At 38.8% G+C, this 19799-nt stretch overlaps 1 protein-coding gene and 1 pseudogene across 1 annotated transcript; one reads left to right on the forward strand and one right to left on the reverse strand.

The window, feature by feature from the left end:
• Nucleotides 1-426: 426 nt before the first annotated feature.
• Nucleotides 427-1089, reverse strand: LOC107770524 (kunitz trypsin inhibitor 5-like; annotated as a pseudogene).
• Nucleotides 1090-15289: 14200 nt separating this feature from the next.
• Nucleotides 15290-15901, forward strand: LOC142182151 (uncharacterized). The gene has a single exon (XM_075256142.1). The coding sequence runs from the start codon at nt 15290-15292 to the stop codon at nt 15899-15901; it is 612 nt and encodes a 203-aa protein (XP_075112243.1).
• Nucleotides 15902-19799: the final 3898 nt, after the last annotated feature.

The raw sequence follows: 19799 nt of genomic DNA on the forward strand, positions 1-19799 counted from the left end.
ATTTCTTTAGCTAAGCTTTCATCCAAACAAATCCGCAGAAAGAAAAATAAAGCATACCCTCTTTGCATGGGAAATAATAGACGACATTCACGATACCGTGTGTAGGTAGTATTAAAAGCTTCTGTTATTACTTACTACATTCAGCATAAGAAATTCAAATAGAACGAATATCAATAATGTCTAAGGCCTCACGAATCGAGACTATAAGCCAAGAAACAACATTAATCGACGGTACACGACATAAAATACACATTTGTTTTTTTTTTTTTTTTATTTTATAAATACTTTTGAAGCTCATGCTTCTCTTATTAGATGAAATACATATGTGGTTTTCTTGAGTTTGGAAGCTCATGCTTCTCTGATTATACTAGTAGTTCATTTCAGCAAATCAGAAATATTCGATAAATACAAATTATTAAGCGAGTCGTTTGTTAGTTTTTTCATATTTTTTTCTTCAATCCTTAAGCCTTCTTAAACATAACCTTAAATGGGACATCACTTAAAGCCAAACGTCTAATCCCATCCTGAATGAAGATGCCAACATCTTTGCAAATGACCTTGCAGAAATTGCATACCGTAGGACAATAGACAAGCTTATAATCACGTTCAAATTTCTCAATCTTGAACCAGTTGCTTATAGTTTCCCTACCAGGGTTTTCTTCATATCCACCAATTGTAATAAAGTATTTCCCTGTCGTTTCATCAAAGTCATCTAGCTTCCACAGGGTTGTCTGAACACAGATTGAGGTTGCAGAGAACTTGATGTTTAAATCAGTTGATTCGCGAATCACGCCTTTTTCTTGGATTAACGGGTGTAAAGGTCAAAGGAAGGCCATTTTTGATCTCATGATGTTCTTGGACAACAACATCAAGTGGACAAGATTCATTGCCAGTACTATCTAGGGTCAGTCCACCACCTCGACCACGGACCACCGGCAAGATGTAGTAATCGACGCCTGTCCGGAGTTTCTTTCCAGCAATGTCGACTACTGCTGGAGGAGCTTCGGCAGCTGAGGAGAGGAAAGAGTTAAAAGAGATGGTAAAGATGAGGAAGGGGAGGAAAAGTTGATTGGTCTTCATTTTGAGCTGTATTTGGTATGTGGAGTTAATGTTGTTGTTTTTTTTTTTTTTTATGTATTTAATTAATATATTAAATACTTAAAAGAGGGTGAATGAGAATGGAGGGAAATGAAATTTTTGAGTGAAATTTTAAGTTTTTCCCCTTGGTAAATGGACATTGTCCCATATTGGAAGAGGAAGAGGTTTTTTATGGGTATATAAGCAATTGCTCTTCTTCTAACTCTTAAAGAGTTGAGAAGAAGGCAAGCCTCGTACCGTTATTGTTGTCGTTGCTTGCTTGGCTCAGCTTCGGCTTCGAATTTGGTCAAATGATTGATTGATTAACTTTTTGGACCAAATTTATTTGTTAATAGTAAAATATTAACAGAAATGTTATTAAATATTTATTTTAATATCAGAATATTAATATTAAATATTAATATTAAATCCAATCCGTTTTTCTGTTTTGGTAACAGAAAATTAATTATCCTCTTCAATTTTCCCTCTTTATTGTTGAGTAAATAGCCATTTATGTAATGACATTTATGCTGTGGCCGTTTTGCAGAAACAACCATTCTGAAGAGTTGCACATCTTTAGATTTCAGCCCAACTTTGGCTATAAATACAACACTATTTTGTTCAGAATTTGACTACGATTTTCTGAGTTTCTCCTCCTTCTGCATACTTTTAGCATCAGACAATGCAATAGTAAGTGTGATTTGCTACTGAATTTTGTGTTCGCTGAAACACTGGGGTTTGAAGTACCACTACACCAGTGTGTAACTCATTCTATCATGGGAGGAAATAACCCATAACCTTGGGTACTAGGAGGGGATTAAATTCCTTAAGGAAACACTGTGAATTCAGTGGGTTCGAATTGATTTTCTGTTATTTCATTGTTCTCTTATGTTTATGTTTATTTCTGTTTATGTTCATTTATTTTTCCAGAATTATTTTACAAATATAGTTTACTAACAAGCTTAAGGAATTTAACTATTTTTTGTATTTGTACTCATTGTTTCTGGAGAGTAAAACCTTTGTGGTTTTGTACTCTATTAGAGATTAAAATCTACGTGATTTTAACGTTTGTGCCATTCTTTTACAGAAATGACTAATGATAACGGAAACCAAGTTGTTCCGATGGTGACTGCCAATGCCTCAACGAGCCGAACAACACCGACAGCATTGGCACCGGCGGAGAAACCCGAAAAATTTTCTGGGATTGATTTCAAGCGCTGGCAGCAAAAGATGTTCTTCTATTTAATTACTCTAAGTCTCCAGAAGTTCATCAAGGAAGATGTTCCTGTGCTGTCCGATGAAACTCCAGAAACTGAACGCTTTCTCGTGATTGAGGTGTGGAAGTATTCAGATTTTTTGTGCAATAATTATATTCTAAGCGGGCTGGAGGATGCTTTGTATAACGTCTACAGTGGCGTGGAAACATCAAAAGAACTGTGGATTGCGTTTGAAAAGAAATACAAAACCGAAGATGCCGGGTTGAAAAAGTTTGTTGCTGCAAAGTTTTTGGACTACAAAATGGTAGATAGCAAGTCTGTTATTACCCAAGTCCAGGAATTGCAAGTGATTATTCACGATCTCCTTGCTGAAGGTATAAATCAAATTAATATTGATGTTGAAAGTAGTAATCTTAGTATTTTTACTAACAGAAATTTCATTGAAGGTCTTGTCATCAATGAAGCATTCCAAGTAGCAGCAATGATTGAGAAGTTGCCTCATTTGTGGAAGGACTTCAAAAACTACTTGAAACATAAACGCAAGGAGATGTCCCTTGAAGATATCATTGTTCGGTTGAGAATCAAAGAGGACAACAAAGCTGCTGAAAAGAGAGGCCATGGAAACTCAACAATGATGGGAGCAAATATTGTTGAAGAGAACAAAAAAAGGAAGAAGGCTTCTAAACCGAAATACAATCCAAACAAGAAGCGGTTCAGTAGAAACTACTACAATTGTGGAAAAATCGGACACAAATCTACGGAGTGTCATGCTCCGAAAAACGACAAGAAGAAGGGTCAAGCAAACATGGTTGAAAAGCATGATGATGTTGATGACTTATGTGTCATGCTTTCCGAATGCAACTTGGTGGGCAATCCTAAAGAGTGGTGGATTGATTCTGGAGCCACTCGCCATGTTTGTGCTGTTAAAGAAGCTTTTGCTACTTATGCTCCTGTTGAACCTGATGAGAAGATTTCTATGGGAAATGCTTCAAAGGCCAAAATTGAAGGATGTGGGAAGATATTTCTCAAAATTACTTCCAGTAAAGTGGTGACTTTGAACAACGTCCTTCATGTTCCCGAGATTAGGAAGAATTTAGTCTCTACTGGACTTCTTGTTAAGAATGGTTTTAAATGTATTTTTGTTTCCGATAAGGTTGTAATAAGTAAGAATGAAATGTTTGTAGGAAAAGGTTACCTCATTGAAGCCCTTTTCAAGCTGAATGCAATGGTTGTTGAAAATAATAATAAAATTTCAGCTTCGTCTTACTTACTTGAGTCAAATGAATTATGACATATACGTTTGGGTCATGTCAATTATAAAACCTTGCGGAAAATGATTAATTTAGAAGTATTGCCTAAGTTTGAATGTGACAAATCAAAATGTCAAGTATGTGTGGAATCTAAGTATGTTAAACATCCTTATAAGTCAGTTGAAAGGAATTCAAATCCTTTAGACTTAATTCACACAGATATTTGTGACATGAAGTCAATACCATCTCGCGGTGGAAAGAAATATTTCATAACTTTTATTGACGATGGTACTCGATATTGCTATGTTTACTTACTGAATAGTAAAGATGAAGCAATAGACGCATTCAGGCAATACAAAAATGAAGTTGAAACGCAACTTAACAAGAAAGTAAAAATAATAAGAAGTGATAGGGGTGGTGAATATGAATCTCCTTTTGAAGAAATATGTTTAGAATATGGAATTATTCATCAAACAATGGCCCCTTACACGCCCCAATCCAATGAGATTGCAGAAAGAAAAAATCATTAATTAAAGGAGATGATGAATGCATTATTGATAAGTTCTGGTTTGCCACAGAACTTGTGGGGTGAAGCCGTTCTTACGGCTAGCCGAATACTAAATCGAGTACCCCATAGCAAAACACAATCCATTCCTTATGAAAAATGGAAAGGAAGGAAGCCTAACTTGAATTATTTTAAAGTGTAGGGGTGTTTGGCAAAAGTGCAAGTTCCTAAACCCAAAAGGGTAAAAATAGGACCGAAAACCGTTGATTGTGTTTTCATAGGAAATGCGACTAATAGTAAAGCATATAGATTTCTGGTTCATAAATCAGAAAATCCCAACATTCATAATAATATGGTTATAGAATCAGATAATGCTGAGTTCTTTGAAAATATATATCCATATAAAAAGGAATATGAGTCGATTGGTGAAGGATCTAAATGACCTCGGGAAGAAACAAAAGAAAGTATACTTAACCAGGAGGATCCAAGACGTAGTAAACGTCAAAGAACGTCTAATTTATTTGGACTAGATTTTGTGACTTTCTTATTGGAAAATGAGCCTCAAACATTTAAAGAAGTTATGTCTTCTTCAGAATCATTGTTATAGAAAGAGGCAGTCAATAATGAAATAGAATCCATATTGAACAACCATACATAGGAATTGGTTGATCTTCCTCCTGGAAATAAACCGTTGGGTTCTAATTGGATCTTTAAGAGGAAAATGAAAGATGATGGCACTATTGACAAATATAAGGAAAGACTTGTGGTCAAAGGGTATAGACAACGAGAAGGTCTTGACTATTTTGATACATACTCTCTAGTTACAAGAATTACGTCCATACGAACATTAGTAGCGTTAGCTACAGTTTATGGTCTTGAAATTCATCAAATGGAGGTAAAGACGGCCTTCTTAAATGGAGAGTTGGAGGAAGAAATCTACATGGAACAACCTGAAGGGTTTGTGGTTCCAGATAAAGAAAAGAAGGTCTGTAGACTTGTTAAGTCCCTTTATGGATTAAAACAAGCATCCAAATAATGGCATGCGAAATTTGACCAAACAATGTTGTCAAATGGATTTAAGATAAATGAATGTGTGTACATTAAAAATGTTCCAAATCACATAGTCATTGTTTGCTTATATGTGAATGATATGCTCATGAGTAATGACATTGCCAACATAAATGCTACTAAGCGTATGCTAACTAACAAGTTTGATATGAAAGAGTTGGGAATTGCTGATTTAATTCTAGGAATTAAGATCCATAAGTCTTCTCAAGGTCTGGCATTGTCACAATCTCATTATATTAAGATAGTACTTGAAAAATTCAAGCACTTGGGCTTTAAAGTTGCAAAGACTCCAATTGACGTGAATCTTGTATTAGCAAAGAACAAAGGCCAAAGCATATCACAATTGGATTATGCTCATGTGTTGGGTTGCTTAATGTACATCATGAATTGTACACGACCAGATATAGCTTGTGCTATAAGTAAATTGAGTCGATATACGAGCAATCCATGCCAATCTCATTGGATGTCAATGAAACGAGTTTTGGGATATTTAGAACATACCTAGGGATTTGCTTTGCACTACAGTAAATATCCTGCAGTGATAGAGGGATACTGTGATGCAAATTGGATCATCGGTTCAACTAATTCTAAGTCCACAAGTGGATATGTATTCACTGTTGGTGGAGGAACGGTATCTTGGAAGTCATCCAAACAAACTTGTATTGCCCGCTCTACAATGGAGGCTGAGTTCATAGCCTTGGATAAAGCCGGTGAAGAAGCTGAATGGCTCCAGAATTTCTTGGAAGATATTCCATTTTGTCCCAAACCATTGGCACCAATATGCATACACTACGATAGTCAAACGACAATTGAAAGGGCTGGGAGCGTTATGTATAACGGTAAATCTCGTCATATACGACGAAGACACCGTTAGACAATTACTCTCTAGAGGAATTATCAAGATTGACTATGTAAAGTCAAGTGATAATGTGTCAGATCCACTTACAAAAGGCCTAACTAGAGAGGTAGTTGAGAAATCATCAAGGAGAATGGGACTGTGGCCGAGAACAAGTCATAGTGGCGGTAACTCTACCTAGAAGACTGGAGATCCCAAGATCTAGGTTCAAGGAGATCAAACAAAGTCATTAATGATGGTTCAACATTGTCAACTAAACTTTTGGTCCATTCTCGTGATGAGGCAATGTTCAGTATCAAGGATAAAACATTAAGGCTTTGTAAGGCCAGTTCTCTACGCGCTTATGAAACCAGGCGATGATCATGGCTGAAATGAACACAAAAATGAGAACCAAAGACAGATAAGGGTTGGTTGTGTGACTTGTGGTTGTCTAGGTATACACCAAAATTAGACGGTTCAAAGATATCAAATCTACCGATTGATCGAGTATATCCGACATAAGTTCACTACGAAAAGTTCAAACAGAACCTACTTATCCAGATACAATTAATCCTTACTTGCGAATCACATAGTTTTTCATGCATACTTCCGTGATGTAGCCATTCCCCATTCATGTTGGGGATTGTTGGGGTTTTTACGTATTTAATTAATATATTAAATACTTAAAAGATGGTAAATGGAAAATGGAGGGAAATAAAAAATTTGAGTGAAATTTTAAGTTTTCCCCCTTGGTAAATGAATATTGTCCCATATTTGAAGAGGAAGAGGTTTTTATGGGTATATAAGCAAATTCTCTTCTTCTAGCTCTTAAAGAGTTGAGAAGAAGGCAAGCTTCGCGCCATTGTTGTCGTCGTCGCTCGGCTCGGCTTCGGCTTTGGTCAAATGATCGATTGATTGATTAACTTTTTGGGCCAAATTTATTTGTTAATAGTAAAATATTAACAGAAATGTTATTAAATATTTGTTTTAATAATAGAATATCAATATTAAATATTAATATTAAATCCAATCCGTTTTTCTATTTTGGTTACAAAAAATTAACTACCCTCTTCAATTTTTCCTCTTTATTGTTGAGTAAATAGCCATTTATGTAATGTCATTTATGTTGTGGCCGTTTTACAGAAACAACCATTTTGAAGAGTTGCACCTCTTTAGATTCAGCCAACTTTGTCTATAAATACAACACTATTCTGCTTAGAATTTGACTACGATTTTCTGAGTTTCTCCTCCTTCTGCTTACTTTTAGCATCAGACAAAGCAGTAGTAAGTGTGATTTGCTATCAAACTTTGTGTTCGCTGAAACACTGGGGTTTGAAGTACCACTACACCAGTGTGTAATTCGTTCTATCCTGGGAGAAAATAATCCATAACCTTGGGTACTAGGAGGGGATTAAATTCCTTAAGGAAACACTGTGAATTCAGTGGGTTCGAATTGGTTTTCTGTTATTTTGTTGTTCATTTATGTTTATGTTCATTTCTGTTTATGTTCATTTATATTTCCAGAATTATTTTACAAATACAGTTGACTAACAAATATAATGTTGCAAATGGATTGAAGGCTTTTGTTTTTTTTATAGGTGCGGGAATTCAAGAAATGCACATGGCCATGGGATTAAATAATTGTGAAGGCTGGGAGATCTGATCTCAAAGAAAAATCGTTTTCTTCTTTGTTTGGTGCTTGACTTTAACATAATTCAATTATCTAATTCAAGATCAATCTTTAACTTACTACTTTCTGACAAATTGATAAGATACTGAGAAAATGATGAGCATGTATAACGCATTAAACCATGCGCTTTAGTCGCTTGAACTCCCTCCGGTCCATTTTAATTTATTTTTTGGTTGTTTTTACACATATTAAGGAATTCATCTTTTAACATCAATTAACAATGATATTGACTATATTAACCTTAATTTGTTCATCGAAAAATACAACAAATACTCCTAGGCTCTTTCTTTCAACGAAAACTTTGAAAAAAAATTAATTCATTTTTGATATATGAAAAACTCAAATATTACGGATCACAAAAAAGAGAGACAAAAAATCAATTAAAGTGGAGAAAAAGGGAGTACGTCCTTTGCTTTACGGCATGTTACAAGTTTATGATTGGCAAATCGTTCAAGTACTTTATCCTCTAGCTTCATTTTACTAATAATATGTATATGATATTCTTTTTCCGTCAAAGTTACAACATTCAAAAGATCAAACTTTATATGGTCAACATTATTTATTGGAGTTACATGTTGATCCCTAGTCTGCGCACATGTGTACATATTCTACTTATTGATAATATTTTATTAAGGTTACGTCATACATTAGCTAGACATGAAGATTAAATGTGGTTAGCCTAGACAAGATGATCTGGATGCACCTTACATGATGTGTCAATCAACATCTCTAAACTTGTGATTAGGGGCTGCTGTGGACTCTAATCTTCCTTTTCCAGCTAACCCAAATTTTTTTGAAAACACACAAACACGCACAAAAAAAAAACAATGATCAGAATCTACTCCTGCCAAGATTATAACATAAAAGGAGAACTTACTATTCCAGAGGATACTAATCCAAAAATGCAATGTGCAAAAGAAAATTATAACAACACAAGTGCAATAGATGCATTTGATAGTCAAAGATAATTAACCGAGGGGCACTTCTGGCATTGTGTTTATCTACCACAAATTAATCAGTGTCTTCCATAGTTAAAAGAACTAGGACCGGAACCTTTGCTTTGAACTTTTTGTCCTTGATCCCAATCATCCCACCTAAATCCAGGGCAGAAAATCTAATAGCTGCCAAAAGACTACATTTCTACGGTAATAGTAAAAAGATTCGAATTTGATTGCTTTAAAATTGTATCTAATACCCTGTATATACTGTATACCCTAAAATCGGATAACAATTGAATTTATACGTGATAGTAGGCTATATAGTTGATATTTACACCTTAATATGACCATACTTTGTTGTTGTTTTATAGATAAATTGCTAACAAAATGTTCTAAATAGTGTTCTTTTGTTTAGCAGGGAATATTATGTGAGAGGAAGCAACATGGAGTGTTTTGAAGGCGATAATGTGAAGAAAAACGCTCACTCGAGAAGTACCCAAACACAAAGAAGCATAAATGGCATGGGCAAGAAGGCCACCGCGACCGCGGTGAATCACGGTAGATTAACAACATAAGGCAGAAAGGTCAGCATTCACCGCGGTCGACACGATTGGCCGCGACCGCGGTGCACTGTTCACGCTGATGGAAAGTTTGAGGATCAAAGTGTAAAATCGGGAAAACTTTTGTAAAACCCTTATATGCTTTAGAAACTCGCCCAAGATTAAGAAAAGCTGATTTTAGACCACTTTTGGAGGCAAGAACAAGAGTGAGAAGATCAACCAAAACATTAGAATTTTTCTATCTCATTTTAATTCTCGCAATTTTACATTATGAACAATTTAGTAGTTTTCTCTTATTTTGTTATGAGTAGCTAAATACTTATCTAGGGTTGATGGAACCAATTGTTGGTTGAAGTTTTGACTCAAGTTGTTATAATCGAGCCGGATTTATGATATGATTGTTCAACTACATTTTGTATGGTGATTAATTGAATGGGCCCTTGATTAATCGTGTCTAATTACCTTATATTGCTTGAGAAAGAATATTAGGTTAGATAGCTAATGAACAACACCACTTTTGGGTAATTAAAGAGATTCATTACTTGAACTTAAAAGTGGGTTTAGAGATAACAAAACTTTGGTGGGATAATTTAGAGTTGCATAACTATTGTCAGCTAGAGTAGTTCGAGAGAATCCTCTAGTAAATTATTGTAGTTGATTGATAGATAATTACGATAACTCATAACTCTTAATCCTCATAGAGTATTACGACGAGATTATAGCGGAAGAGTCAAGACCTAAACTAGCAATTGGGGAAATCACTGCCCTAGACCTTCTTACCATTGAATTATCTTTGTTTTAGCTTACTGTTGCTTTTAATAGTAGTTGAAGTAGTTAAACAAAAACCCAATCTTTATCGATCAAAAATCTTGCATCTAAAGATTGATTAAGTTGATAATAACATTGCCGTAGAGTGTAATAGATAGGTTAGTTCCCCGAGGATTCGATTCCGGACTTAAAATCGGATTATATTTGTAGCGACCGCTTTGTCCTTTAAAAGACATAGTTGGGCGTTGTCAAATTTTGGCGCCATTGTCAAGGAACTAACGGTGTTGTTTATTACAACTTAGAAGTAGTGTTAAAATTATTAGTTCAAATCAATTTTCAAAGGTGTTAAACAATTTTCATTGAAATTCTAACGTTTGAACTCTTGTGGAATTCAAGTGTATGATTAGAAATTCTTCGAGGAATGGAGAACTGCTTGAAGGACTTTCAGACTCCGAGAAAACATTCAGGGCACTGAAACGTGCCAATAAGAGGATCCAACAATCACAATAACTACACCAGTTTGAAATTGACATGGGTGACGTAGAGAACGTCAATGGAAACATCAGGGATGAGCCAGCTGACCCAAATGTCAGAGTGGTGGCACCTCTTGTGCCAGAAGCTGCACTTTATGATTGGGCTCAATCCACAGCTGACAACCTGGCAACTGGCATAACTGTGCCCGCAATTCAAGCGGAGACATTCTAGATCACCAACAACATGCTGCATCTGCTATAGAATAAAGGATTGTTCTCCGGGTCACACATTGAAGACCCTCAACAACATTTGAAAAACTTTCTGTCAATTTGTGTGACTCAAAGGTAGCCAAATATGACCCCAGAAGCTATCAAGCTATTATTGTTCCCGTTCTCTTTGATTGGGGAAGCTCGGACTTGGATGAATTCGCTACCAATCAATTCCATTGTCACTTGGGAGGAATTAGTAAAGCAGTTCCTGAATAAGTTCTACCCACCCAACAAGACTGCAAGGCAGGTTGATGAAATATTATAGTACAAGCAGCAGCCGACTGAGACCTTGAAAGAAACTTGGGAAAGATTTAAAGGGATGCTGGTGAAATGTCCTCACCATGGCATTCCAGACCAGATGCTTGGCCAGAGATTCTACATGGGGTTAGCTGACAATCTAAAGGCCAATGTGGATGCTTCAGCTGGAGGTGCATTTTTGAGTAAGACATTCACCGAGTGCAAAGTCCTTCTTGACAAGATGTCCCAGAATTCGGGGTGGATGACTAGAGGTACAACACTGGCACCCATAGTGAATTCAGTTCCTCTTGACCCAAATAATTCGCATGCAAAGAACATGGCCACACTCATGAATCAGATGTGTATTTTGACAAAGAAGATAGATGAGATGGGTACCAAATAGGTGCATATTATTGACACGACAAATGGAGGACTATGTACACCTTGTGTTAATCAGTCTTATGTGTGTTCATGGAGCGGAGAAGGTGAAAATCAAGGGGCAAGGGAAGATATGAATTATGTTAACAACTTTGGGGGCCAGAGACAAGGAGGAAAGCAGTGGAGACCGGCACCAAATCAGCAATACAGACCCAACATGCCTTAGCCTGGGGGCATGCAAGCTCAAGGCCAAATAGTGCCATACCACCAGAGACAACAGGGCTACCCATAGCAGAACCAACAACAGTTGACATATCATCCACCTTCTCAGCAACAAGATAACAACATGGTAGAAATCAGGGGGATGCTCCAGTAACTCATTAGGACAAATGGTAAGATGCAAGAAAAGTTGCCAGTACATGATTCAGCTATAAAGAATATTGACACTCAGTTGGGGCAGTTGTCTATGGGTTTAAACAACCGCCCCCAGGGAACATTGCCAGCGGACACAAATATTAACCCCAAGGAGCAAAACCTGAATTAGCTGATGGCAGTAAGTCTCCAGAATGGGAGAGATTTAGGCAAAGAGCAGGAGGTTGCATAAGCCAGCAAAGAGACTACACCAACCACTCCAATTCCACTAGAGGTAGATGAATCATCAAATCTGACTGAACTGGTGGTTGAACAGGGTCAAGATGAAAAGGGTAAGGCTAAGGTAAAGGAACAAGCTGCAGAACAGGTGGTGCCTCTTGTGCCACAGAACCCCAACAGAGAGAAGCCAGCAAGCAGTGTACAAAGGGTGATACCTGCACCATTCCCTCAGAGACTGGTAAAACAAAGGAAGGAAGATCAATACAAGAAATTCATGGACATGCTGCATCAAATTCAGTTGAATATTCCTTTGATGGATGTCTTAAAGGAGATGCCAGGTTATGCGAAGATGATGAAATACCTAATGTCACGAAATTTTGATTTTCAGGACCTATCCACAGTGACTCTGACGCATACCTGCAGTGCAGTAGTGACCAGACCAATGGCTCAAAAGATGTCCGACCCAGGTAGCTTCACTATTCCATGCATGATTGGGAGTTATGCCTTTGCAAAGGCATTATGTGATTTGGGAGCCAGCATAAATTTGATGCCTCTAGCTGTATACACCAAACTGGGAATTGGCAGAGCTAGACCGACTTCGATGCTGCTGCAGTTGGCTGACTGCACGGTAAGAAGGACTACTGGGATTCTTGATGATGTGTTGGTGCAAGTGGGGAAGTTCGTGTTCCCTGTAGACTTTGTTATTTTGGACTGTCAGGTAGATGAGGAGATACCTATCATTTTAGGTAGGCCATTTTTGGCCACTGGGAGAGCACTGATCGATTGTGAGACTGGGGAATTAAAAATGAGACTGAACGATGAAGAAGATATATTCAATGTTCAACAATCTATGAGGAGACCCATTGAATATGCTAATTGCTCTCTAGTGGAGGTAGTGGATGTGATCCTGCAAGAAGATGATGTGACCCTGACTGCTAAAGATCCATTGGAGACATGTTTGACAAATTTAAAAGATATGGATGGTGAAGGATTAGCTGAGTGGGTCATGGCACTTGAAGGCCACGGATTCTGGAAAAGGGAACCTTAGTTCGAGTCCCTTGAGTTAGAAAAAAAGGCTACACCTCTAGCAAAGCCATCAGTAGAGGAACCACCCAAGCTGGAGCTGAAGTCGCTCCCAGCTCACCTCAGGTACGTTTTCTTAGGCCCTGATTCTATTTTGCCTGTTATTATATCATCTGGTTTGTTAGATGTGTAGGTAGAACAACTCTTACATGTACTGCAGGAAAGTAAGACTGCCATTGGCTGAACCATGGCAAACATAAAGGGTATCAGCCCAGCCTTCTGTATGCACAAGATTCTTTTAGAAGAAGGGCACAAACCTTCCAGAGAATATTAACGAATGCTGAACCCGAACATGAAAGAGGTAGTAAAGAAGGAAGTGATCAAATGGTTACATGCTGGAATCATCTTCCCCATATCTGATAGCAATTGGGTCAGCCTTGTCCAATGTGTGCCGAAAAAGGGGGGAATGACTGTTGTGCAAAATGAGAACAATGAGTTGATCTCAACTCGTACAGTCACAGGATGGCGGATTTGCATGGATTACCGAAAATTGAACACAACCACCCAGAAGGACCACTTCCCCTTGCCTTTCATTGACCAAATATTGGACATGTTGGCCGGGCGATCACACTTCTGTTTCTTGGATGGATATTCGGGGTACAATCAGATATCAATAGCCCCCGAAGATAGAGATAAAACATCCTTCACTTGTCCGTATGTCATCTTCGCCTTTCGGAGAATGCCTTTTGGGCTTTGCAATGCACCAGCGACATTTCAACGTTGCATGTTAGCCATTTTCATAGACATGGTGGAGGATATTATGGAGGTCTTTATGGATGATTTCTCTGTGGTGGGAGATTCATTCGAGGACTGTCTTTACAACTTAAGAAGTGTTCTCAAAAGATGTGTGGAGACAAATTTAGTGTTGAACTGGGAGAAGTGCTATTTTATGGTACATGAAGGGATAGTCCTAGGGCATCGAGTGTCCAATAAAGGAATTGAGGTCGACCATGGTAAGGTTGACATGATTGAAAAACTACCATCGCCCACTTCAGTCAAGGTGGTGAGAAGTTTCCTTGGGCACGCCGGGTTCTACAGGCGATTCATAAAAGATTTCTCTAAAATTGCTAACCCATTATGCAAACTCCTTGAAAAGTATCACCCCTTTGTGTTTTCTAATGATTTCAGGTTGGCATTTGAGGAGCTGAAAAAGAGATTAGTGACTGCACCCATCATTGTTGCACCCAACTGGGAGCAACCATTTGAGCTCATGTGTGATGCAAGTGACTATGCCATATGAGCAGTCTTGGGGCAACGAAAGGGTAAACTGATGCACCCGATTTATTATGCAAGCAGAACGCTAAGCGGTGCATAACTCAATTACACTGTGACGGAAAAGGAGATGTTGGTTGTTGTTTTTGCATTTCTCGAGACAAATTCAGGTCATACTTGATTGGCTCGAAAGTTATTGTTTACACTGACCATGCAACAGTTAGGTACCTGATAGAAAAGAAGGAGTCAAAGCTAGGCTTGATTCGCTGGGTTCTTCTGTTACAAGAATTCGATCTGGAAATACGTGACCGAAAAGGGACAGAGAACTAAGTAGCTGACCACCTCTCAAGGTTGGAAGGAGCTGAAAAGAAGGTAGAGGTTGAGGATATAACAGAGACATTCCCAGATGAACAATTACTGGCAATGACCATGGAGGAGACACCTTGGTATGCTGATATTGCTAATTATTTAGCAAGTGGTGTTGTACCTTATGAACTCTCCTAAATTCATAAGAAAAAGTTCTTTCGTGATTATCGGTATTATTATTGGGATGAACCTCTATTGTTTAAAATATGTGTAGATAACATGATCCGGTGGTGTATCCCCGAGAAAGATCAACATTCTGTTTTGTAGGCTTGCCATGCTTCACCATATGGTGGACACTTTGGAGGAATTCGGACAGCAGCTAAGGTGTTGGAGTCAGGCTTGTACTGGCCTACTCTGTTCAAGGATGCCCATGCTTGGGTTAAAAACTACGATGATTGCCAAAGGACTGGCAACATATCTCATAGACACGAGAAGCCAATGACCACAATTCAAGTGGTGGAGATTTTTGACATGTGGGGGATTGACTTCATGGGGCCATTCGTCATCTCGTATGGTAACAAGTACATATTGGTAGCAGCTGACTATGTCTCCAAGTGGGTCAAAGCAGTGGCTCTTCCGACCAATGATGCTAAAGGGGTACTAGACTTTCTAAAGAAGAACATTTTCACATGTTTTGGTACCCCAAGAACTATATTCAGTGATGGAGGAACCCATTTTTGAAATAGAGCTTTCGCACGGCTGTTGGAAAAATATGGAGTTCGTCATAAAGTGACCACCCCGTACCACCCACAATCGAGGGGGCAAGTTGAAATGCCCAACAGAGAGATTAAAAGTGTCCTCACAAAAACAGTGAATGCAACAAGGACTGACTGGGCAAAGAAATTGGATGATACATTGTGGGCGTACCACACAACCTTGAAAACCCCAATTGGTATGTCACCGTACAAGTTGGTGTTTGGCAAGGCATGCCACCTCCCAGTTGAGCTAGAGCATAAGGCACTTTGGGCATTGCGACAGTTAAACTTAGACATGGAGACAGCAGGTACTAACAGAATCACTGGGTTACATGAACTTGAGGAATTCAGGTTCCAGGCCTTTGAGAGTGCTGGATTATACAAAGAAAGGATGGAATTAATGCATGATAAGCACATCTTGGATCGAAACTTCAAACACACAGATATAGTGTTGTTATACAACTCAAGATTGAGATTGTTCCCAGGTAAGTTAAAGTCACGATGGTTAGGACCCTTCAGAGTGGTGCAATTGTTCTTAAGTGGAGCTATAGAGATTGAATCAGAAGATGGGACAAATAAGTTCACAGTAAATGGGCAAAGGTTGAAACATTACCTTGGAATGGCTGAAGAAAAAAGGGATAGAGTAGTAATCACTTTGGAAGAGACCCAGTACGTGAATGAGGAGTGATGATCAAATGCTTATGTCATGTCGCGACGTTAAATCAGGCGCTGTGTGGGAGGCAACCCACGAGTGTTATTGTTAGTGTGTTAAAAAAAAACCAGCACCGCAACCGCGGTAAACCGCGGTGGAAGGCAAACATTCTGCCTCGAATGTTTCATCTCACCGTGACCACGGTGGACCGCGGTAAACTGCGGTGAGGCGTAAACTTTCTGCCTCAAGATTTTAAACCCACCGCGGCCGCGGTGGACCACGGTGGGTACCAGGTATTTTTTTTTTTGCGTTTTTCTTTTCTCTTTTCTTCCTCTTTTAATTTCAAAACCCAAACCCCCCTCTTAAACCCAAAATACCCGATCCCCTCCCCCAGATTTTCAATCTCTCCCTCTCTCTGAACCCTAACCACCCAAATACTCTCTTCTTTTTCTTCTTCTTCTTCTTCTTCTTCCCTCATACTAACATCCCCCACCTCCATTCCTCTCACCCATTCTTCAACTACGGTATGTTCCTCACCTCTTCCCTATTTTTTCTTTGGTATTGTGTTGTAATTTATGTAGTTTTATATTGTGTTGGGATGTAATTGTTGGTATATTCGTTTTCTTCTTGTTTTTGCTTTTAAATTTCGTTTTTGAGTTTGATTGGTGAAGGGGCTGTGCATTGCATATTTGAAAAGGTGTTTATTGGTGGGTGATTGAATGAAGTAAGTGTGGGGTGTGTTGGTGTAGTAGTATACTTGATTGGGGAGGAGCTTTGATGTACCCATGAGGGCTATATGTGTTTGGATAGTGCCCTGCTCACAAGGTGTTTGGGAAATTGCCCCAATGGAGATATAAAGAGCTATTGTGACATGGTTATGGTGAAATCTGAGTAACCATCCATAGTCACATATTTTGCGCACTCACTAATAGGTGTTTTGTTGTATGACAGGTACAATGAGGTCTTCCAGGAAGAGACGAAGCATCGGACCCTCCACTAGCGGACCAAGAGGCTCCTCACGAGCTAAGGGCCAAGCCAGTGCACCTCAGTTCGATAGCACTCGGTTTGTATCCAAATCAGCAGAGGATAGGTACAACCAGAAAGCAGCTAAGAAGTTGCAACCTGAGGTGCACATTGATCGAATGGCTTTGGAGGTGGAATGCCCCAATATGTTTAATGAGCTGAGGTGGTGTCAGCTGGACATCTTCTTCGAGGTACCAGAGGAGGCTAATGTTCAACTAGTAAGAAAGTTCTATGCGAACTTGCCAGAACATGAGAATGGGGTTGTGACGGTGCGCAACACCCCGGTAAACGCATCCCTCGACACCATCCACAGGGTATACAGGCTGCCAGTGTTTAGGGGTGAATTTGATCCTTATCGTACTTTTAGCGGTACACGAGCCTTGTGGGGAACTCTTATCGATACTATCTATGTGCCGAATGGAGAACACCTATGTATCAAGCACATGATTACTCTCAACTCCCACTGTCTGAATTAGGAGGCTAAGTGTTGGCTCACTATTATCAACAGTCGATTGTTGCCATCCAGCAACACGACAGATATTAATCTACCACGGGCGTTCGCAATCTACTGTTTCATGTCCCATAGTGATTTTGATGTGGCTCGGCTTATCCATGAAGAGATGTTCATTAGATCACCTAAGCTAACCAAGGGCCACTACTTCCCTTCACTGATCACCTGGCTGTGCCGTATTGCTCGAGTCCCTGAAGACCCTCGGGTTGATGGGAGATTGCCACTAAAAGCCCCGTTCCGGGCGAAAAATTGGAATTGGACGAGAGCCGGTGGTGAATGTTGATGACTCTGATGATGATTCAGCTGATGATGATGATGATGATGATGATGAGGTAGCTGCGATTCCTCCTTCTCCGAGAGTTGATGTGGCAGGCCCATCACAGCCACGCCGGAGCACCCGTATGACAGCTTTGGAGTAGGATATGGCTGGGTTGCGTACCTCAGTCACTGATTTAGGTGCCCGTGTTGATGCGGTGGCTGAAAGGCAAGTGAAGTTGGAGAAGAAATTCTTGGGCTGGTTGAGAGCGCTGGGACGTGTGTGCAATGTGAACCCAGACACCGTCTCCGATCAGGAGTGAGCCTTCAGAGAAATTCCTTAACCTCACTGTTCTTTAAATTTTTAAGCCATGGGGACATGTCTTCATTTTAAGTGCGGGGTGGGGCATACTTCATTGTATGTTTGTAATTGTAACAATTGACTGTTTGATTTTGTTTGTTTTGTCTTGCTTTGATTGTTTTGATGTTAGAGTAATAGTTCATTAGGAAAGTTAAAATAGTAAGTGACTTGTCCCGACGACGGATCTCTTTCGGCGGGGTTCTTGAGGGACTAAGTTGAGAAAAAAAATTAGAATATGGAGACTCTTCCTGATGACGGATCCTTTAGACAATTTTATTGAGGGAAGTTAGCCTAGAGAAAAGACCAAAAAGATTTTTTTATTTTATTTTTAGGTAGTGTAGTAACTCCCCCTTGATTTTTCTTTGGGCCACGGTTCTTTTCCAAGGGTTTAGCTTGAACCGGGTATAAGTAGTTTTTATTTATTTTTGTTCTTTTTAGTTTTTAGAGTAGGACTAATGGGATGCGAGCTAAATTCGAAGGAAAACCCTTAGCGTTGATACACCTGAGCACAATAGACACTAGAATATAACACCTAGCTTCATTGGTTGAATCCTGTTAGAGTGCCTCAAAATTGTACGTTTGTATCTAACTTGAACACTCAAAAGAGAATGTCTTGATAAACTAATCCGGAGTGAGTCATGTGCCATGTGTGTGTGAGTTTTACTGTGTTCCATGTTTCATATTTGATGCCTAGAACTTGCCCTGTGTGTTTGCAAAGCGAAATAGTAGTTTTTTTCAGTTTTAGAATTGATATAGGCATTTCTTTGTTTAGCCAGACATATAAAGTAAACCCACCTGAATGCAATACATCTTAGTTAACCCCGTTGAGCCTATAAGCCTATTTCTTTGGCAACCACATTGCGAACCTTACCCAATTGTTTGAATAGCTTGCCGTTTGAACCCTTTTACCTCCCAATAAGCACTTGAATGATAGTGGAAATATGGAAAAGCAAAAGTGTGGGGTGGTGGTTTGGTTTTTGAGTGGAACGACTGAGATAGAGAAAAGGTGTGGAATTTTGAAGCATAAAAGAAAAAGCACCACGAAAAAAAGTAAACAAATAATGGGTTATAAATAATTATAATGGTTGATAAGTGGTGGCTTGTACAAATTGCACCTAATGGATGAGGATGTTTTAAACAAATGAGGTGGAGTGTTTGGTTGGCACAAATATGATCTTTAAGTTTAATGTAATTGTATTAAAAGTGCTTAGGGAGGTTAGTCACTATATCTAAATATATCCTACCAGTCCCTTAGCCTACATTACAACCAAGTAAATTCCTATTGATCTTACACTGAATGGGCTCAATTAGTAAAGTATTACACTACGGGAAAGCCTATGGTGCATCATTGTGGCATGTGAACGTTCTTTCTGAGAGTGAGCAAATTTTGTCTATCTTAGTTCCTACTTGTTATAATTATCATCATATGTGGAACTACTCTCTTGTGTGATGTGAGAGCATGTGATTCACGAAGGAAAGGTAAGTCTTGACTCTTGTATAGAGTGGTTTGAGTAAGTGCTGATGTTGCATGGCATAAAAGGTTTGACTCTTGAGGTAAAGGTTGTTCACTACTAGGTACAATTTTTGTAAAATGTTCATGGAGTGAGTCGTAAGGGAAAAGCTTAGGGAAGGAATTTTGATGGACTGTGGTGGATTGTTCGAGGACTAGCAATGATTTAAGTGTGTGGTATTGATAGTAGGATATATAATTGATATTTACACCTTAATATGACCATACTTTGTTGTTGTTTTATAGATAAATTGCTAACAAAATGCTCTAAATA

Source organism: Nicotiana tabacum, chromosome 6 (genome assembly GCF_000715075.1).
Source record: "Nicotiana tabacum cultivar K326 chromosome 6, ASM71507v2, whole genome shotgun sequence".
In the NCBI taxonomy this organism is placed as follows: Eukaryota; Viridiplantae; Streptophyta; class Magnoliopsida; order Solanales; family Solanaceae; genus Nicotiana; species Nicotiana tabacum.

Bases quoted from the DNA above. Each gene is read 5' to 3' on its own strand.
- LOC142182151 (XM_075256142.1), top strand. From the start codon at position 15,290: ATGCCCAACAGAGAGATTAAAAGTGTCCTCACAAAAACAGTGAATGCA.